This window comes from Rhodotorula paludigena (genome assembly GCF_050403205.1).
Source record: "Rhodotorula paludigena JCM10292 DNA, Rt_paludigena_JCM10292v1_ctg9, whole genome shotgun sequence".
NCBI classification, from domain to species: Eukaryota; Fungi; Basidiomycota; class Microbotryomycetes; order Sporidiobolales; family Sporidiobolaceae; genus Rhodotorula; species Rhodotorula paludigena.
This window is the reverse complement of record NW_027481449.1, coordinates 179,852-199,901: the sequence shown is the minus strand read 5'-3', so window position 1 is coordinate 199,901 and position 20,050 is coordinate 179,852. Positions and strand designations below refer to the sequence as shown.

The following is a 20,050-nucleotide window of genomic DNA, read 5'->3' as shown; positions in this document are numbered from 1 at the left end:
GCCGCCTGCTCGCGTCTGCACCGCACTCTCGCGCTCGACGATGGCTGTGAGTCCCGTGCACCCGCCAGGAGCACCCACGAGAGCCCCGCGCGCTGACCCGCCCTTTGCCCCGACTCTGCTCCGTCCCGTCCCCCTCGTCCTCGCCTCGACTGCCCCGCCAACGCTCGCCGCGATCGCGCACGCCAGTCTGGGTACGGCTACACGGGAGGTCGCAGTCGGTGCTTCCCCTTCTGGCAAGGTCCGTCCCACCACGAGCTGCCGCTCTCCTGCGCCCCCCTCCCAGCCCACTCGGCGACCGCACAGCCCGGCTCCCTCTCGCCGTCACCGCGCTTGTCCGGGCGCGGTCCAGACCTGCACACCCCTCGAAAGGGCACACGCTGACCGTGCCCGCGCTCGCACGCCCTGTGCACCCCTCGACCCGCGCAGAATTCCAGAAGTGCTACGCCGGAGCCGACACGCCCGAGCAGTGCGTTCTGCAAAAGGAGGACTACCTCGAGTGCCTGCACCACACTAAGGAGGTGCGTTACTTACGTGAGAACTGGCTGGCACGAACGAGAACGGACGACTGACCCTCTTCGCTCCTCCTCGACTGCTCTATTGAACCGCCTTCCCACCTTTCTTCTCTCGCTGGGACATCAATCTGCGGCATCTCACTACGTCCCTCGCCCACACGTTGAAACACACGCTCCCCTACGCCGCCGCCCCTTGGCCTGACTCTCACCTCTCCCGCCGCGCCGCGCCGCGTTCCGCCGCGCTCCGCCGCCCGCGCAGGTTTCGCGAGCGCTGCGCGTCAAGACCGAGTACCTGACCAAGACGGCGTCCGAGCTCGACACGAAGCGGGTCGAGGCGCAGACGCACGCCGAGGGCGGGATCCTCGGGCTCGGGCTGCTCAACGCCGTGCAGCAGAGCCAGCAGGCGCAGGCGCACGGCGAGAAGGCATAGACGGGCGCATGGCGCCGTTGTAACGATTCCATTGTGACTGGCGGTGATTCTCTTTTGCTCGCTCGGCGCGGAGCTGTACGTGGACGAGTATAGAACTAAGCGGAATTGAAGCGGAAGCGGAAGCTGTCAAGAGTGCGAGCGCCTCTTGCGCGCTTTGGAGCGTGCAATCTCTCAGAGCCTCGTGTCTGTGCCCGTCGACACGCGCACGCAGCTCATGGATCTACGTCGCCCCTGTGCAACGATGATGCGGGAGTGTTGTGGCTTTCACGAGCCGATCGCCGCTCCTCGCTCTCGCTCGTCTCTTGCACCGCTCTGCGCCGCTAAGACCGAACAAGCGACTCAGTAGACTGCACAGCATCCATTCCCGAACCCGGCCGTTCCGCCGCGTGCGGATCCCAGTTCTTCGTCTCCCCGCGTCGGCACCTCCCGTCTCGCGTCTCGTTTCGTCCGTGCGTCCTCAGACGCGTGATTGCCTCGCACTTGCGACCCGCGAGCAGGCTACGGCGCATGACCCCCGCGACTCGCGCGCCCTCGCGGGGTGCGACCGACGACGGAGACGTGCAGTACGCGACAGCTTCGGCATTGCCGCACAGGGGCGACGACGGCGTCCCGAGCATCCTCGTCTCGCCTGCGAGTCCACACGTCGACGCGCTCGGTGGGCGGAGGGCGTCAGACCGGGCGGGCGCTGCGGGTGAGCGCGGTTCGGTACAGGAGACGGGCAGGCGAGAGGAGGAGCATGATGGCGGGTCTCCGGGCACAGGCGGGAAGGCAGCAACAGCAGCAACTACGGCACCAACACCAGCACCAGCATCTGCGTCTCACGTCGCAACCCATTCGCGCCGCCCCTCCGCAACCGACGCGCCTGCTCCTGCTCCACAACAGCGCGGCCTCCTTTCGTCCCTCGCCTCTGCCCTCCCCTCCCTCCCATCCTTCTCCCTCGCCTCGCTCCTCCCGACCAAACTCCCGACCGAACCGACGCTGCGCCCCGTGCGCCCGGGCGAGGCCGGCAGCTCGGACGAGAGCGTCGCGGGGTCTCTCTCTTCCTCGGGCTCGTCGAGCGAGGGGAGCGGGAGTGAGGGTGAGGGCGAGGAAGCTAGGGGGAAGAGAAGGAGGAGGAGAGGGGAAGGGAGACGCGCGAGCGAGGGAGCGGGACGGGCGAGGAGGAGGGCCGAGAGGGAGAGGGGAGGGAGTGGGGACCTCCAGATCGAACAGGGTGCGTCCTCGGCCACGCATCTCTCTGTCTCTTATCTTGCTGGGCGGATTTTATTACTCGGACCTGCGCACGGTGCTTCAAGCCCTCGCGGAAGCGGGAGGGAGGCAGCAATGGCGACGCGCGGAACGGGCCTGCGTCGGATCCGCCACAATGCTATCGTGGGCTTCCCAGCGCTAGCAGCGGACCTAGCAATGGGTAGCCTCGACGACGTGCTTGCCTGTTCAGCGACGCCTGCAGCTCGCAGTCGGCGCTTTGGCCGGGGACCCTGCAGGCCGGAGCTCCCGTGGAGCAGAGTTGAGGAGACGTACGGCGGGCTCGCCGCCTCTGCTCTCGTTGGGGGGCCGGACTTGCCCCACACGTTTCTTCGTGCCCTGCACCTGACCCTGCGCTGGCTCACGGAGCGTAAGGCGGGGCGCGTAGGAGGTCGTACGAGCTGCGTTTCGCCGCTGGGATCGGTCCTCTGCCTCGTCGCGGAGTCCGCCCCCTTCCCTTCTCGAGCACCATGTCGGCTACAGTCTTGATAACCCAGACTCACCACTTTGCTCCCCCTCGCCCTCCCTCGCCGTCTTTCCTCCGCTTCCCCTTCGACGACTCGACTTCGTCCGACCCGCTCCTCGACCACTTCGTTTCGACCCTCCTCCCCGACTCGTCTTCTCGTCCGCTCCGCAAACGGTCTCGGTCGACGTCGCCTGCACCGATCTCGCGCTTGTACACTGCTCCTCCTGCCGGTCTCGCACGCTCGCCTTCCGTCGGACCGCCGACTCGCCCTTCGCACCCTCCTCCCCCAACGTCGTCCACCCCGCGCCGCTCTGTCCACTTTCCGACCTTTCCACCTCCTCCAACTCCTCCCATCCCGTTCCCACCCCGCCCGATATTGCGGCGCCCTTCTCCTATCCCGTCTGGTCCCCCACGAGCAGCGACAACCGGGCCATCTCTCGTCTCGGATTCGCCCTCGCCCTCGTCGCCCGCCAAGCCCGCCTTCGCGACCCTCGCGCGGACCCCCTCGAGCGCCTTCGTCGCCGCGTCCGCCGAAGGGCGCGTCAACCCGCTCGTGCTGCAGGCCATCGCGCGTCGCGACTCGGAGTACGAGGCGATCCGCGTCGTGCGCGAGCAGGTCGAGCGCGAGCGGCGCCGCGAGAGCAGCGGTGAGGCTGCGGGCGGCGGCGAGGGCGGCAGCGGCGAGGGCGGCGGCGGCGGCGGCGAGCGGCCCAACTTGCTCAGGAAGCAGAGCTGGACGGCCATGGCCCGCGCGGCGGGCGTCCACGTTGGTGGCGGCGCGGGCGGGACGAGCGAGAGTCCGACGCAGATGAGCGACGACGAGCTGCCGCGCTCCTCGGCGGGGTCGTCCCTCCGTGCGAGGAGGGGCGAGCGCGGAACGGCGCTCGGGCTCGTCAGCGAGGAGGGCGGCCCGTCGGCGCACTCTGGCGACGGGCAGGAGCGCACCGACAGCGGCGACACGATTACGCCTGCCGCACGGTCGACGGACCCGTCGGGCTCGACTCGCCGCCCGCTCTCGGCACAGCAGCTCGTCGACGCGCCCTCGCCGTCGCCTGCCGCGCGCGCGGCAGCGCGCAACCGCAACGTCTCGAGCATGTCGACCTCGTCGGCGCTCTCGATCGACCCGCCCGGCTCGTTGTCGGGCGGCAAGAAGCGCGGGCCGTTCCGCTCGTTCTTCTCGCGCTCTCGCACGCCGTCGCAGAACTTGTCTGCGCAGGGGCCGGGACCGGTCGCTTCGTCGACGGGGCCTGCGAGGGAGCCGATGACTCCGCCCATGTCGGCTGCGAGCGCGAATGGCGTATTTCCGGGGCCGGCGGACAGCCCCGCGCTAGGAGGGATCGAGAGGAGGGAGACGAAGGCTGAAAAGGGGGAGAAAGTCATCCGGCCAAAGGTGCCCCCAGCCCTGCTCGCGTCAGCTCCGTCCCCTGGATGTCGTACTAACTTCTTTGCCCGGCTTCTGGTGCAGGTCCGCGCAAAGGGCAAGTCGACGAAAGAGTTCAACGACCTCTTTCTCGCGCAAGAGCTTCCGATCCCCTGGCCTTCGTCGGGTCCCTCCCCCATACCCGCGCGGGACGGCGGCGGCGACAGCGAGTCGGTACACTCCGGCGCGCCAGACGTGCTAGATTCGGCTTCGCTCCACTCGCATGCGACGCACGACGACGAGCGCACCGGCGGCGGCGGCGCGGGCGGCGCGGCCAAGGGCGGAAAGAAGAAGAAGGCGGTGTGGGCCGTCAAGTTTAGCGAGGACGGCAAGTTCCTCGCGGTCGGCGGCAAGGACGGCGTCGTGCGAGGTGCGTTCAAGTCTTCGCTCCTGTACGAGCGCAAAGTTCGCTAACGACAATCTCATCGCAGTCTGGGAAGTCCTCTCGACGCCCGAGGAGCGCGAGGCGACTCTTGCCGCGGCCTCGACTAGCCAGCAGTTCGACCCAGTGCCGCTTTCGACTACCGAGGCACCAGCGGGTTCGCGCATGTCCGGCGTGCCCGCGACGCCATCATCACCTGTCCCGCCGCCCACGCCCACGGTCGGCCCCACTGGGCGCAAGAAGGGCAGCTCCGGGCCCCGCGAGCCGGTCTGCGTCATGCCCGTCTTCGCCAGCAAGCCCGTGCGCGAGTTTAAGGGCCATGAGGCCGACGTGCTTGATTTGAGCTGGAGCAAGGTGCGCTGGCTTCCCCTTTCCGCCGTTTGCCCACGCCGAGCTCACGCTCCACCGCCCGCTCAGAACAACTTCCTCCTCTCGTCATCGATGGACAAGACCGTACGGCTGTGGCACGTCTCGCGCAACGAGTGCCTGTGCGCGTTCCAGCACCTCGACTTTGTCACGAGCATTGCCTTCTACCCGAAGGACGACCGGTTCTTCCTCTCCGGTTCGCTCGACTGCAAGCTGCGATTGTGGAATGTAGGCTGCAGTCTTCGACTCACCTTCTCTTTGATATTCGCTGACTGGTCCTTAACGATGGCAATCGCAGATCCCGGAGAAGCGGGTTCACGTGCGTTGGCGCATACGCAGACGGAAAAGCGAGGGAACCCGACTAACGCGCTCGTCTCCTCAGATCTGGACTGAGCTGCCTGAGCTCATCACGGCCGTCTCGTTCACACGGGACGGGAAGCTCGCCATCGCCGGAACCTTCGTTGGCGCCGTCGTGCGTATCCACCACTCTTCAAGCCGTTCCCTACTGACACCCGTGCTTGACAGATGTTCTTCGAGGTCGAAACCTTCCGCTACCATGCCCAGTTCGCCGCCAAGTCATCTCGGGGCAAGAACTCCAAGGGCAAGAAAGTCACCTCGCTCACGCCCTTTCCCCTCCCCTCGAGCACGGGCGAGCGTCTCCTCGTCACGACCAACGACTCCCGGCTGCGGCTGTACCACACCGCCGACAAGATTCTCGAGACGAAGTACGCGGGGCATGAGAACACGAGCTCCCAGATTCGAGCGAGCTTCTCGGACGATGGGCGATGGATCATTTCCGGTTCCGAGGACCGCAACGTGTACAGTACGTCCTCAGATTCCTCTCGCTTCTTCTTTGCACTCTCGCTGACCCACACTGTGCGCAGTGTGGGATTCGGGGCTCGACCGACGCGATGACGGCGGCTTCCATCTCCGCAAGAAACAGAAAGACTCGCCTCACGAGCACTTCGCCAGTGCGTTTCTCTGTTTGCTTCGTGCGAGCTTGCGGAGCTGACGAACCGGGACATAGTGTTTGCGCACATCGTCACGGCTGCCGTCTTCGCCCCGACCCATTCTCGCGAGCACCTCGCCGCCGCGAACGACCCCATCTTCGCCGATGGCCACACTCACTTCGCGCCGCTCGAGCAGACGATGAGCGGAGCGAGCCTCGACCTTGTCGGAGTCGAGTCGCACAACACGACTTGCGATTCGATCCCTCGCAGTGTACTCGTTCCGGCCACCTCGCGCGACGGCAAGGCTCACCCGACTGCAGGCGGCGCGCAGGATGCTATCCTCGTTGTTGCAGACGGTCCGTCTCGGAAAAGTCCTCGATTTGTTACGCTCGCTCACGCCCGCAGCTTACAGACGAGACGGGCACCATCTCTGTGTTCCGCAACTCCAAACTGTCGCCCGCGACCCTCCCTCCACTCGCATCGCCCGCCCTGTCCGCGGGGGCCGCATCCTCGCTCAAGCGCGACAAGTCCAAGCGGTGGAGCCGGATGAGCGAAGCAGGCCGCTCGTAGTCGATTTGTGATTTCCGCAGTGCAGTACAGACACTCTCCCGTATTTTCGCTGTGTGATCAACACACGCATTGCCTTGTTGTTGAGCACGTCGCACCGTTCGGCATCTGCGCTCCCCGCACCTTTCCTCAGACTCGTGCGCAGCCCGGCCTGCGCAACTGCGCCCCTCCTGCGGACCTCGAGCAGCGCTGCTTGTCCTCCTGCCCTTGCTTCCTGTGCCGTATTGAGCTGTCTGGCTTGACGCACTTGACACGTGACACACCCGCTCGCGCCGCCTCTCGTCGCCGCGACAACGGTCTTTTTCTGCGGAAAACCAGCCGCAGTTTCTTGGAGCATTGCCGGACTAGCATGCACTTTTTCGCCACGGCCTTGGCCACATGCTGGGCGGCGCGGAGCCTGTGCTTGCATGCCCGAGCGCAGCTGTTGACGGTGACTGACGATGAGTAAGTGAGCGCGATGCCGGCGCATCAACGTCGCTTGCTTGGCTCAACACTTCTTCTTGCAAGTCAGCTTCCGCATTCAGTAGCTGATGGTTTCTTGCGACTCTGCAGAAGCGGCACGTTCTCCGTCGACTCCTTGTCAACCGGAGTCAATGGTGACATTGCGACCGGAACGGTCACAACGAGCACAATCAACGGCACAGCATCGACAGAGAGCATCTCAAGTGGAGAGACACCATTAACGACGTTGGACGATGGAGATACAACCGTGTACAGTGAGTCGAGAAGAGCGGCTTCTTCCTCGTCCATGTGCAGACTTGGCATGCATTCAGCTGACACCCTATCACCCAGCGACATATACTCAAGATAGCTCCATCCTCACTTGGTGGGCTACGGGACCTTCCACTGTCACGCCCACCACCTGGTCCACCGGAAGCACGGAGGCGGCGACGGCTTGTTCGTTCCGATCCTGTTCCCTGCCGAGTTGCAACGGTCCTAAGTCCGCGTGCAAACTTTGCTGCCGCAGATTTCTCGACAAAGTCAGCCGAAGGCAGCAGCGCGTCAAATGCGGCGAGCAGACTGCGCCCTCTTCACCGATGTCCCGCCCTCTCTGTTGCCGCAGCGCTCATCGGCAGTCTCGTGGGTCTTGTTGTTCTACTTCGCATGGTTTGAAAAACAGCTGTCAGGCTACGATGAAGCGAGATAGGTTCGCGACGGAGTTCGACCCGCCGGTTCAGAACGCGATGCATCTCTAGAACTGCTTTGGCGAGCCCATCCATCGCCCGTTTCCTGTCCGAGCCTGCCGATGTGCTGAAGAAACGGTCGCTGAGCCGACACTGCGACGCAGCTGCACCCTAAACGTCACCGCTGTGCGCTCCATCTCCCCCACATGTCGCTCGCAGTCCGGGGCTGCCGCTAAGGCAGGCGCATCGCAGTCGTCCAAACGGTCATCGCGTGGTCCTGCTGGTCCCCGTTCTCCAGATTGCGTCCACTCGTGTCGACGATGCGCGTTTCCGACGGTCTGGCTTGTCGCGACTCTCCTTCTCCCGCATCACTACCACCATGACGGCCCCCTTCTCTGCTGCGGTTTCGAGCGCTTGCCTGCGATTTGGCACGCTTCTCGCTCTGCTCGTCCTCTTCTTTGGCGCTGTACGCGCGCAAGAGACGACTTTGACACGCGAAGCAGAGTACGTTGCGCTTATGCCGATACGCAACGCTCCAGCTGACCCTTGGTTCGTCTGTGCAGCGGCGTCGTCGTCACGACGAGCATTCAACCGAGTGCGCACCTCCTTCGATCCCATCAACAGGGCTGCGCGGCTGATCACGGGCTTGCGTTATAGCATTGTATACTGGCGACGACGGCGTTGTGGGAACCTTCACGCCGACCGCTCCGCAGACTATCACGCCGACCGCGTTCTCGAGCGGGTCCATTATGAAGGCTGCCGACTGTACGTCCTCGGTGGACATCAATCACTGACCGTGAGCGTATCTCTGAATCCTTTGCGCTCGCAGACATCTCGACGACTTCGGTCGCCGAAAAGCAGAAGGGTCTATCACGGCGGGGCAATTCCGATCTGTCGTCAGGCGCACCCTCGCAAGGATCGCCTCGCAATGCGGCAGCTGCACTACTTGTTTCCGCGTGCATCGGCGCCGGCGCCTCCGTCGTTGTGTAGACAAACACTGGTGCGACACGACACAGAGACACTTGCACATGCTATGACTGCGAGAGGACGACAGAACTAACGGCACAGAAACAACCAAGCCATTTCTAGGGAAGCTCGCCCGCGCCGATCCCCTTGCCTACCGCCGACAGACATCTCAGCGTCAGCTTGACAACGTCCGTCTCCTCGACCTCGCTCGCCTTTGCGCGCGGGGCGGCGCTGGGCGTGAAGCCTGCCGGCAAGCCTTCCAACGATTCCTCGCCGGTCTCTAGGTCGATACCGACCAGCCGGCGATAGGGAACGTAGGCCGCTGTGATCGATGGCGAGAGATTTGAAAGAGCGAGAAGGTCGGTGAAGAGAGGATGCAGCTCGTAGAGATGGGCGAGAGGTGATCGCAGGAGAGCCGAGCGAACAAGACCGGACAGAGGGAGGGTGGTATCGAGCTGAGCGGGTGCAGTGATGGCGGCAGAGGGATTGGGTTGGTAGGACGCCCACAGCGTGTTGGGGCGGAGGCGCAAAGAGAGCAGCTTCTGCAGTAGGTAGACCAGCTCCTCCTGCCGAATGCTGCGCGCGAGATCCTGTTCAGTTTTAGAACGCCGAAAATGAGCGACACAAGTTGACATACCGCGGGAAGGGCATCTTGCCACGCAAGGGCGCATCAGCGATGTACGTGCGCAACGCAGCCGCGCAACGGTTGACGAAGGCCGGAGCGCAGACGGCGGCGATGCGTTCTCGCGTCGAAGAAGCTGTGAGCGAGCGAGGGTGAGCTTTGGGCCGTCGCGATGACCGCTGCTCGAGCACGCACGTTCGCCATCGTCGTGGCAAATGTAGAAGAGCAGTTCGAGAGACCAGTAGGCGAAGCGTTCGCGACCTAATTCGACCACGTCGACCGTTGTCCCGTGCATCTCGCCGCGCGCCTGCTTGTCAAAGTCGGGGTCGAAACGCGGTTCTGGCGGGCTCGGTGGCGGCGTGTCGTAGTCATCGACATGGGGTCTCCGATCCATTTCGAAGGAAGCCTCAGGAAGGTCAAGACGATACAGGCGAGAGCCGATCTGCAGCGTCTTGCCCAGTCGCTGAATGAGGTTGTCCGGCACCCGAGACGACCCCAGGTGCGGAAGAACGTCGCGCTCCAGCGAGACTGTACAAGAATGAGTCAGTCAGAGTTACGGCGGGAAATACGCCGAACGCACTGAGGAGCGCCCGGTCGAAGTTCTCTTCCTGGTGGATCTCCGACAGCCCACGATCGGCGATGTGTCGGCTGTCCAATAGTCGTGTAAGTACAGGCAACGTCAGTCTGGCGAGTGTGCTGACCTCGAGGCAACGAGCGCGCCGGCGAACCCTTCGATGATGCCGCGCCAAATGGCTTCGTGCGTCGCATTGGACAGCTCTGAAGGCATCGAATGTCAGCCTGATTGTAGACGAAGTATCGAAGATATGCAATTACGGCTGTCGAGCTCCTGCAGGCACTGCGTCACGTCGCGCACGGCTTTGAGGAAGTTGACCGTTGCCGTCTTCCAAAGCGGCTCGGCGGAGCCAAACTTGGCGGGCGCCGGACATTCGTGCTTCAACCGCATCGGCACTGCGTATGCCTGGAGGAGCGTCAGGTCAATTCGACTGCACAAGGATGGGAGGAGCCCGGCTACTCACCTCGAGCATCGTGCCAACGGCGCCCTGCTCGTAGACGAGAGGCTCATCCTTGTACTGCTGATAGAGCCATTGGACGTGCGGCATGATCTCCTTAGCGAGTGCGATGTAGGTGACCTGCGGTGCGCCGGCTGCCCGTGTGGGCGGGACCTTCTGCACTCGAGTGCTGAAGGCGAGCGTGAGGTACTCTGACAAGTCGGAGAGTACGGCAGATGGGGCTCCCGGTATATCGAGCTTGATGACCGCGATGACCTCGAGAACTGCGGCTTGGAGCGGCATCAAGCCGTCGATGTCTAACCGATAGTCGAGCGAACGCGGGTAGGTGAGGACTGCCTTGAGAACCGCCAGAAGGCGCTGCACGCGTTCGAGATCGAAGCTGATGTACGGCGGCGTGTAGATCGGAAGGGCGACGCGCACAAAAGCCTCGAGGTTGACTTGCGAGAAGACCTTGTCCGTCTCGTCGCCACCAGTCGAACGTGCGTCGTCTTCGATCGCGCCGCCCATTTCGACCCACGCAGACCAGGCGGCTTCCCACGATGAAGCGATGCGCGCCTCGTCGGACATGTCGAGCGAGACGGTGAGGACCTTCTCGAGAGTCTGCATGGCGGCCGTCGCAGGCTGCGCGCGATCCTCGACGAAGCTTTGCTGCACGACGCTGATGAATGTAGCCCAAATGTCCTCGTAACGGTCCGTCTTGACAAGCTGAGCGAGGTTGTCGAAGAAGACGTCGCCGAGGGAGCGGAGTGCGAGAACCTTGCTGTCATCCCACTGCTTGTCGACAAGGCGAATCGGCGGACCATTCGGTTGCGGCACGGTCTCCTCGCTCAACTCGTTATCGCCGTCAAGGCCGTCCGTGTTGTGCTGGCGGATCGAAGCGGAGACGTCCTCCAGAAGCGGGAAAAGAACGTCCCAGGAACAGGCGTGCCACGTCGCGTTGTCCAGTGTCGAGCCGTACATCGAGACAGAGCGGAACACGTTTGTAATGGCGGCGTCGCGCACCTCCTGCCGAGGGTCGCGGCAAAGCGCGAGCAGGTTCTGCAACAGGTGCATCCACAGATCTCCGCCCTCGGTCATCTCGCTGTCACCCGACTTGCGCTTTGCCTGAACGTGATCGGAGACATTCCAGAGCAGCCCTCCTGCCTGCGCGGGTAGTAGCCCATCAGTAACGCAGACGGCGAGAGGGCAAGACGTGCTCGACGCACCGTAAGCGCAACGTTGACATCTTCGACTTGCTTGCCGAATTCTGCCAGCGTGCCGATGCAGTCGCGCACCTCGTCGGTCGAGAGCGGGTCGAGAAAGTCGGTGCAGATGAGCTGAAGGGACGGAAAGCTGGTGCGCACGAGGACGGCCGTCTTCGCGCTCCGCGACGCGGCGCCTTCGCCAGCGAAGTAGCCGCTCGAGGCCGGTGCGAGATTGGTGCGAAGCGGCGTCATGGGGCCGAAGCCATCGCGCTCGCTGATCGTGTCGAGCGATCGGCGTGGCGCGGAGGACGCGATTGGCGAAGGCGGCGCAGCGAAAGATGAGGCAGAGGGGCACGCAGTGCGGAGGACGTGGAAGATGCGGCCCCAACCCGTGACGAAGTCGTGCCCGTTCGACTCAAGGACCTTGAGCAATGTCTCGAGGGCCATACGGCGAATGTCGACATCGGTAGAGGTCTGCAAACGCAGCGGCGGCTCGGCTTGCGCAGCGAGCGCAACGAGGACCTGCTCTTGGACGCGCTCCTGCAGGTCGATATCCTCGGGTATGTTGAGCGCGGCGAGACTCTTCGGCGCCTGCACGAGCAATTGGCCCATGACATCGGCAGCTTGCAGGCGGATCGGGGTCGGTGTGGGCGTGTGGTGGATGATGTGCAGTAGATGCGACGTGACGAGATCCCACCCGACCGACGGAGGACGCTGGATGAGCCGCAGGATGTTGAGCAGCGCGACATTGCCGAGCTTAGCGATGCCGAAAGATTTGTCGGCTCGGCTCCGCCCGACGCTGATCCCGCTCGAGCGGCGTCTGCTCGGCGTGTCGAGCGGCGTCGCGGCCCCGCCCGCGCTGCTGCTGCCGTCCTCGCTCACCTCGTCGCCGCCCGCGTACTGGACCGCCGACCCGTCCTCGTTCATCTGCAAGCCGATCATCTCGCCGCTGAGTCGGCACAATGCGCCGACGAATTTGGCGAAGGCGCCGTCGTCGAGCGTCTTCGACACCTCGAAGAGCTGCGCGATCGCCTGCTGCACCGCAACCTCGTCCGCCTCGGTCGGAATGACGGGGATGGGCGGCGGAGCAGCCTCGCCCGTTGCAGACGCACCAGCCGCACCATTCACGCCCGCGTGAGCGCCCGCCTTGCCCGTCGACGCGGCCGGCGTGGCAGGCGGGACCGACCGCTTCTTGATGCCCCTCGCGGCGCTCGTCGCGCGCAGCACGAAATCGGCGTTCTGCAGCGTCTCGAAGACGCAGAACCACGAGTACCCGAGGGTCCCGGCGAGGTAGTGCGCGACGCTCATGAGCGCACGAAGGCACACCAGGTTGCGCGAGCTGAGCCCGATCGGGTGTGCGGCGCCCGCACCGCCACCGCCACCTGCGAGGAGCGCGAGCGACTCGGCGCCGGCTGAGAGGACGGCTGTCGCGGCGGCGGCAGCGCTCGAGGTCGGTTTTGCGCCGTACGCGGCAGAGTGCGCGTCCTGCGAGGCGAGGTGCGAGACGACCGAGGGCGGCATGGCGAATTTGCAGAGCGACGTGAGGAACGCTTCGCGCGGCGTTTCGAGGTTGAGCACGCCGAGGACGGACGTGAAGCTCTGCAGCGCGGCGACCACGTCGGCGAAGAGGTCGTCCGAGAGCGCAGTCGCGATCAAGAACGAGAGCGAGGCGAGCAGCGCCGGCCACGTCGTCTCGGCCATGGCGCGCACGACCCGCAGCGAGACCATCTGCGGGTCGTCTGACCCTGCAGCGGCGTCGAGCGCGGCCCAGTCAAGCGCGGGCGACGCGGTGCCCTTTGCCTCCGGCGGAGTCTGGCGTGCGACGACCTCGGCGTACGTGCTGAGCGTAAAGCTGGCGAACCCGTCGGCGAGCGCCGAGAGGCACTGCAGCGCGAGGAGGAAGATGTACGTGTCGGGGATCTGGGGCGGCTCGGCCTTGTCGAGCTGGTCGATGCACTGCAGCTTCATCGACGCCGTCTGCACACTCAGGCTCGGCGCGGTCGCTGCGCCGGCGCCACCTCCGCCGGCGGTCGAGACGGCTCCGGCGGCGGCGGCGACGCTGGACCCGACGACGCTGCCGACGCCCTGCGCGACGCCCCAGCCCATCTCCATCGCGCTGTCGATCACACCCGAACCCGTCCCGCCTGCGCTCGCGCCTGCAGAGGAACCCGCTGCGGCGCCCGGCGCATGACTGAAGACGGGGCCGAGCGACGAGCCGTACGTGACGGCCGCGCCAACGCCAAGAGCCGTAGGCTTCTCGGTCGCGAGGCGGTTGAACGCCGTCATGAGGTCGCTGAAGACGGTCGAGCCGCCGACTTTGCCCTTGCCCTTGCCCCCTCCCGCCGCCTCGGCCTGCAGCTGCTTCTCGCGCGTCGCCGCGTCGTACCGCTGGTAGAACCGGAGCATGAGGGGAAAGTCGCCGCAGAGGCCGCGGAAGATCTCGAGCGCGAGGACGCGCATCCACAGCGGACTGTTCTGCCCTGCGGCGGTCGGGCCCGCCGGGTGCCCGCCTTCGCCCTCACCGCGGTCGCCGGGGCCGATGACGCGGACAAACATGGTGAGAAAGACTTCGGACTCGAGGGTGAGGAGGTCGGAGAACTGCTTGAGGAGGAGGAAGACGACGCGCGTGAGGCGGAGCGTGAGCGGGAACGAAAAGGTGAACGAGGTCGACGAGCTGAGGGTCGATTGCGGCGGGGACGAGAGGAAGCGGATCAGGAGCGGGCAAAGGTGGGCACGGAGGACTAGCAGAAGCTCGGGATGCTGTGGTTAGACTGTCAGCCAGATTGGGCGTGTCAGAGGGGGACGGCACGGTACGTACAGCGCGCACGATCTCGCCAAACCCGCTGACGATGCTCTCGACAAGCTCGAGCCCAAACGTCCGACTCAAGCTGCCCCAGCGCAGAAAGCTGGGCTCGCCATCAGGTCCGCCTTCGACCGACCCGGCGATGAGGAGGCACAGGTCCTCGAGGAGGAGGTAGGCGTCTCTCGCCGCCGGGCGCAGCTTGATCGACTTGGCCTGGTTTATATCATCCAGCGTGGGCATCGGCGGAATCGCGGTAACGTCGGGCGATGCGGGTGTGTCGCCCTCGATGAAGCGGCGGCGGAAGGGGAACGTGCCGAGCGAGGCGGCGCGGTCCTCCTCGAGCGGGGGAACGTCGACGTCGAATGAGGCGGGAGGCAGAGATGAGTCGGTTGCTACGTCTAGTGACGAGGCGACGAGCGCGTCTTCCTCGCCTACGCGCTCAAAGACAAACATGAAGAGCTGGCGGAGGGTGGCAGAGGCAGTCGAGGCGACGACGGGAATCTTCGAGGTCGACAGGCGATGCGATAGCTCGAGGGCCTGAACGTGCATCGCTCATCAGACTGGTCTCGAGTCAGAAGAGAGAGAGGCGCAACGCACCCGGCCCAGCTCCTCGCCCTGCACCAACCGTTCGCTCCGTCCATCGGCTCCTGGCGCAGGTGTGCTCGTAGTCAACAGGCTGACGAGCGTCTGCAGCACCTTGAGCTGGATCTCGACGCCCTGCGGAATGACCTGCTCGAGCGTGTCGAGGATGGGAGCGACAAAGGTCTGTGGGAAGGCGAGGGTTCAGGCAATGCCAGCAGAGGTTGCAGAGCGCGGGAAGAACCCACTCGAGGCACGGCTGCGCTCTGAATGAGACGCTGCAGAGCCGAGACTGCGAGTGCGATGACCTTTGCGTTCCTGGTGGACGAGGCGAGGAAGATGGGCTGGTACAGCGGATGCTCGGCGGGAGGAGGGTCTGCGGGAACGGCGTCATTTGGCCTGTCCAGTGCGCGCGGCTCAAGTGGTAGCTCGCACCTGCTCGCAGCTCGCGCAGGGCCTCGTCCTTGCTGGTCTTGACGAGCTGGTGCGCCTTGTCGGCCGCCTGCACGAGCGAGACGCGGCGTCAGCACGGCGACTCGACCTACAGAGCTCAAGCACGTTCTGAACGCACATCGCGCACGTCTGCGTGCCGCCTGCCTGCCTCTTTGGCGAGGCTGGCGTAGTCTGCGGCGAGGAGGCTCGACATGGACGACGAGGTGGGGCGGGCGATGCGCGACAAGAGCGGGGACGCGCGCCGGTGCGCGGCAGGAGCGTGTGTGGCCTTCCTGCGAATGCAAAGAGCGCTGGCTTGGCTCTGGCAGGGCGAGCGGGAAGCGGGGTCGAGGCGACTCCACGCTCTCGCTCCGGCTGTGCTCCCGGGTTCGCCTCTGCTTGCTCCGGGTGCGCTGAAAGACGCTCGGCTGTGCTCTGCATTGCTCTACCTTCTGCACGACACGCTCCAGCTCTCTTCCGCGGGGTGCCACGTCGCCTTGGCACTTCATCGCCCTCGCTGCTCTCTGCCCTTCTTGCTCTCGCTCCATTCGCTGAGATCCGGCCAGACCAGTGCAGACAGCTTGCTTGGACGCTCTTGTACTCGCTGAGATGGTCTCGACCCGCTCGCAGCGCATCCCGCGTACGTTCGCCTCCCCTCCTCCCGCTACCTTTCGCCACCCGGTCCTCCGTACTGTCTCTCCGCGCCTGTCGAGCTGACGCTGGTACCGCGCTGCAGTCTCGTCCCTGCAGGCCCTCACCCTCCACCGCAACAAGCGCACCGCCTCGCGCCGCACCGCCCCCGTCCCGCAGCTCTCGTGTCGTGGCAAAGTCTGCCGCACTTACGAGCCCGATGTCGTCCAGTGCGTCGCGACGGGGAGCGATGGCGCGGGCGGGCTCGAGTGGAAGTGCGAAGCAGACTTGCCGGACGGGATTCGGTTCGGAGAGGTCCACGTCGGGTGTGAGGGTTGGGGTGCGCCGCTTGTCGCCTCACGCTTTCGACTACTTGCTGATCCGACTTGCGCGCGACAGACGGGCCTGGTGACACGCACATTTTGCGCGGATCGTGCGGCCTGGAGTACTCGCTCGTCCGGTTCTCGTCCCCGCTCGAGAACAGCTTCGGCACCCTTCCTTCGTCTGTTAAGCGCTACGCACCAAACTCATTCGAGTCGGCGTTCAGCAGTGAGTCTGCTTTCTCGAGCTGGCGGTGTTCCTGTTTGACCCTTCTCTCGGCGCGCGCAGCCGGCTTCAACCTCCTCTTCGCCGCCCTGACCGCCTACCTGCTTTTCTCCTTCCTGCACAAGCTCGCTCGGCGATTCTTCCCTTCAATCTTCGGCGGCGACAACGACGGACGCCCGCCTCCGCCACCAGGCAGCTCGTCCCGCTGGGGTGGCGGCGGCGGCGGAGGAGGAGGTCCAAGCGGCCGTCCACCGCACCCTCCTCCTCCCGGCGGTCCCCCTCCACCGTACACGCCCAAGCCGCCCTCGCCCGCACCCGAGTCGCAGCAGAGCTGGCGCCCCGGCTTCTGGACCGGCGCCGCCGCCGGATGGGCCGCGAACGCCCTGCTCGGGTCGACGCGGCCGCGGCAGGACCGCGCGTACGGGGAGGGCTACGGGGAGGGACCATATGCGCCGCTGCGAGGAGGAGGTGGAGGAGGAGGCGCTTTCTGGGGCGGAGGAGGGCAGGGCGGTGGGCTGTTCGGGCCGCGCAGGGCCTGGGGCGCGGGGGGCGGCGCGGGAGGGGCGAACTTGCGCGACTGGGAGGACCGCGATCGGGGTGTGGGTGGGAGCGGAAGCTGGGGACGCGGTGGCGGTGGTGGCGGGAGTGGGAGCGGCGGGATGAGGAGGAGCACCAGGTTCGGCGGGACTTCGGTGCGCTGAGCGACGAGGGACGCGTCGCTGATCGCTTTTGTAGCTTCCTACCTCTGCTGCGGCAGCTCTTTGTAACCCTTTCATCCATTTCGTGCGATCGCGGCGAGGTTGATTTTGCTCGTTGACCTTCGCAACTCGCAGCTCGCGCTCGTTCCCCTCGTCACCGTCTCCTCTCGAAGTCGGGTTTACTCTCGCTCGCGGGCGCTGCGCTCGCCGGAATGAGCGACGCAACCGACTCGCCCTACGACTCCTCGCCGCCGACGCACAAGCGCCCGCTCCAGCCTCGCAAGAAGCGCCGGCTCAACCCGAAGACGCTCGCCAAACGCGCCGCAGACTGGGCTCGCGCCGAAGCCGCGGTCGCCGCGTCAGGGCTGAGCGCATCCATCCATCCGCCTGTGCCCGCCCAGCCGTCGCGCGAGGCGGCAGAGGCGCGAGGCGGCGATGCAGGAGGCGTGGGCGAGGGCAGTGCGGGTCCGCGCTTCCACGCTGCAGTCCAGGCAGCTTGGGCGCCTCCAAGAACGGCTGTCAAGCAGGGCACGCAGGCGAGCGAGCAGGCTGGACCGGCGCCGCACTCTCTGCTTCCGCGTGCTCCCGCTCGCAAGGGCTCGCTTTCTCTCGCGCAGCTCGACGCCGACTCGCCTCTGACGTCGCTCGGATCGTCGAATGAGCAGGGCGACCCGCAACAGCCGAGTGAGGCGGCTGCGAACCCAGCGCAGGTGCGACATCGCCGCGAGGCGCTCAAAAAACCTGCGCTGTCACCCGGCGACGATATCCCGACTTCGCTCGACGCATTCCTCAGCAACGTCCTCCCCAAGAGCAAGAAGGACGTTGTACAGGAGCGGGAGCGTCTCGCACAGTCTTCACCGCAGTCGCCCGTTGCCAAGCGCGCCTACCTCGACCGCAAGAAGCGAGTCCTGCGCGACTCTTCGCCCGACGAGGAGGAGGAGCTGGACGCGGCCGACATGCGCGCCAGGAGTATGCACATCGACTACGCGCCGCCGCGCCCTTCGACGCTCGGTCGCGCCTCGTTCCTCGGCGACTCGTCCCTCTCGCCGCCGGCGAAAGAGCGCCTGCTCCGCCCGCCTTACGTCCGGCCGCTCGAGCTGGACTCGCCTTCAGAGAGCGGTCTGGACGTCGATCTTCTTCACGACGTGCCCAAGAAGCGCAAGCGCAAACGCGATGAGCGTACTGGCGAGGACGACGACGACGCGCGCGAGCCGCGCAGGCTCCGCCCGGGTGAAGCACCGCGCGGCGCTTTTCTGCACGGCATAGAGGAGACCGGCTTCGCACAGCTGCTCGATGTGCAGGCGGAGGAGCGCAAGAGGAAGAAGCGCGAGACGGGCCGAGGCGAGGGCGGGCTCAAGCGTATGCGGAGCATCCGGGAGCTCAAGGACGACCTGAAGCCTGCCTTGGTCCAGCCCGTTAAGCCGAGCAAGAAGCGCAGTGTGGCGCCGGTCATGCGCGGACAGGGCGGCAGGGTTGCGCCCCTGACCATCACCGACCAGGAGAATGCGGGCGCCATCGCCGACAACGATCCGACCTTGTGCGCCTATTCCTTCAGTCTCCCTCTTAAATCACATGCCGACAAAGAAATTTAGTCGCTACGGACTGCAGCAGGAGGCGCAGCCGACCAAAGCGAAGCGGCTCGAGCCAAGTCGCCAGATCGGCCGACCGACGTTCAAGTTCCGCTTCCGGCCCGCAAAGCTCCCTCCGCCCCAGCGCATTGTCGAGCTTAACCCCGACCTGCGCGCGAGGTACTCCAAGCCGCCGAAAGAAGCTCATGCGGCCTCGTCGCCGATTGAGAAGGTCGACGATGCCAGCGCTGTTGCCGGCCCGCAGCCCGTCCTGCCGCCGCTCAAACCGACGACATTTCGGTTTGTAACGGGCATCAAGGCCAGGGCGGCGCCGACTGTCGAGCTCAACGCCACGCGCGCTCTCCTCGATGACGCTCAGCCCGAGCAGCTCTCGCCTCTTCCGTGTGGACACGCCCAGCTGGCGTTCCGCTCAAGCGGCGATATCGGCGGTGGTGAGCTTGACCAGGCGAGAGGTCATAACGGAGCGGCACACGGACCGCAGCCGAGCGACATCCGCAAGCACCCTTTGCTCCGCCGTCTCACAACGAACCCGACCTTCCGTTTCGGCACGGCCGACACCGATCCAGTCGTCGAAGACAGCATGCAGGAGGACTCGGTCCAGGTCGGCGAGGAGGGCGCAGTCCAAATCGAGGAGGGGGACGCCCGTTCGTTGCGCAGCTCGTCGCACTCCGCTCGCACGCAGGCTGCAACGCCTGCAGCTGCAGCAGACCAGGCGGCGCCCGTCGTACTCGTCCCGGCGACGTCGAGTCAGTCGTCCGACGAGCTCCCATTCGTCCCGGCTGCGCAGCCCGACTCGCGCCGCCCCGTCATCTCGCCCAGCCTGCACGGCCCGTCTCCTGCGGCCTCGCCCGCCGCGTCTTTCGAACGATCGGCACTCGCAGCCATCCGTGCAGGCCCTTCTTCCCCGCTCGAACGCCGCTCTCTGTTATACCTCGACGAGGACGAGCCGTCGACCCCCAAGCGCGCGCGCACCAACTCGTCGGGCAAGTCGTCCTCGATCGGGCTGTACCTCCGCTCCGACCGCAGCGCCGAAGACGATGCTTATGAGGGCGAGGACGGGCCTAGGCACACCCTGTGGCTCGGCTCGACGCCCGAACGGGAGGCTGCACCGCTCCCGTTCCGCCCGTTCTCGCGCGAACCTTCGTCATCACTGCAAGTCGTACCGACCAACGTTGTAGAAGCTGCCGAGGATCAAGCACATGGCCCGATGGGAACGCCTGTGGCCGATGGACAAGTCGAGCCCGCTTTGCCGCAGGAGCGGGACCAGGAGCATGACTTCGGCGCGACGCCGGTCGACGGGGCTCTTCCGTTTACGCAGCTCGCCCTGGCAGCACGCGTGCAGCAGAAGCAGCAGGAGCCGCACGACGGCGGAGTAGCAGGTGGAGGGCCCAGCTTGATGCGCACGCCGCCAGACTCGACGAAGCGCAATCCGGGCGGGAGAAGGTTTTGAGCAACGAGGCTGTAGTCTTCCCAACGAATGCGCATAGCAGCTTTGCACGTCGTATGCG

The 20,050-nt window shown here is 65.5% G+C and overlaps 6 protein-coding genes across 6 annotated transcripts; 5 read left to right on the top strand and 1 right to left on the bottom strand.

Moving 5' to 3' along the window:
- Positions 1 to 40: 40 nt before the first annotated feature.
- Positions 41 to 942, top strand: JCM10292_000921 (uncharacterized protein; the record flags this gene model as incomplete). Its single annotated transcript, XM_076647439.1, has 4 exons — positions 41 to 46; positions 187 to 238; positions 427 to 518; positions 772 to 942. The coding sequence occupies 4 exons, from the start codon at positions 41 to 43 to the stop codon at positions 940 to 942; spliced, it is 321 nt and encodes a 106-aa protein (XP_076506974.1).
- Positions 943 to 2,657: 1,715 nt separating this feature from the next.
- On the top strand, positions 2,658 to 6,341 carry JCM10292_000920 (WD40 repeat domain-containing protein; the record flags this gene model as incomplete). The annotated part of the gene is made up of 10 exons (XM_076647438.1): positions 2,658 to 4,043; positions 4,119 to 4,443; positions 4,505 to 4,809; positions 4,873 to 5,049; positions 5,120 to 5,140; positions 5,204 to 5,293; positions 5,347 to 5,644; positions 5,706 to 5,792; positions 5,849 to 6,127; positions 6,184 to 6,341. 10 exons carry the CDS (start codon positions 2,658 to 2,660, stop codon positions 6,339 to 6,341), a joined length of 3,126 nt encoding a protein of 1,041 aa, XP_076506973.1.
- A 1,500-nt stretch (positions 6,342 to 7,841) lies between these two features.
- On the top strand, positions 7,842 to 8,452 carry JCM10292_000919 (uncharacterized protein; the record flags this gene model as incomplete). Its single annotated transcript, XM_076647437.1, has 4 exons — positions 7,842 to 7,966; positions 8,026 to 8,057; positions 8,120 to 8,227; positions 8,292 to 8,452. 4 exons carry the CDS (start codon positions 7,842 to 7,844, stop codon positions 8,450 to 8,452), a joined length of 426 nt encoding a protein of 141 aa, XP_076506972.1.
- Positions 8,453 to 8,547: 95 nt separating this feature from the next.
- On the bottom strand, positions 8,548 to 15,293 carry MON2 (Mon2p; the record flags this gene model as incomplete). The annotated part of the gene is made up of 13 exons (XM_076647436.1): positions 8,548 to 9,004; positions 9,066 to 9,186; positions 9,246 to 9,578; positions 9,631 to 9,698; positions 9,752 to 9,827; positions 9,885 to 10,029; positions 10,088 to 11,224; positions 11,287 to 14,025; positions 14,084 to 14,605; positions 14,666 to 14,833; positions 14,896 to 15,023; positions 15,083 to 15,149; positions 15,219 to 15,293. The coding sequence occupies 13 exons, from the start codon at positions 15,291 to 15,293 to the stop codon at positions 8,548 to 8,550; spliced, it is 6,036 nt and encodes a 2,011-aa protein (XP_076506971.1).
- A 395-nt stretch (positions 15,294 to 15,688) lies between these two features.
- JCM10292_000917 (uncharacterized protein) lies at positions 15,689 to 16,956 on the top strand (the record flags this gene model as incomplete). The annotated part of the gene is made up of 4 exons (XM_076647435.1): positions 15,689 to 15,719; positions 15,816 to 16,049; positions 16,109 to 16,258; positions 16,319 to 16,956. 4 exons carry the CDS (start codon positions 15,689 to 15,691, stop codon positions 16,954 to 16,956), a joined length of 1,053 nt encoding a protein of 350 aa, XP_076506970.1.
- A 209-nt stretch (positions 16,957 to 17,165) lies between these two features.
- JCM10292_000916 (uncharacterized protein) lies at positions 17,166 to 19,992 on the top strand (the record flags this gene model as incomplete). Its single annotated transcript, XM_076647434.1, has 2 exons — positions 17,166 to 18,490; positions 18,546 to 19,992. The coding sequence occupies 2 exons, from the start codon at positions 17,166 to 17,168 to the stop codon at positions 19,990 to 19,992; spliced, it is 2,772 nt and encodes a 923-aa protein (XP_076506969.1).
- Positions 19,993 to 20,050: the final 58 nt, after the last annotated feature.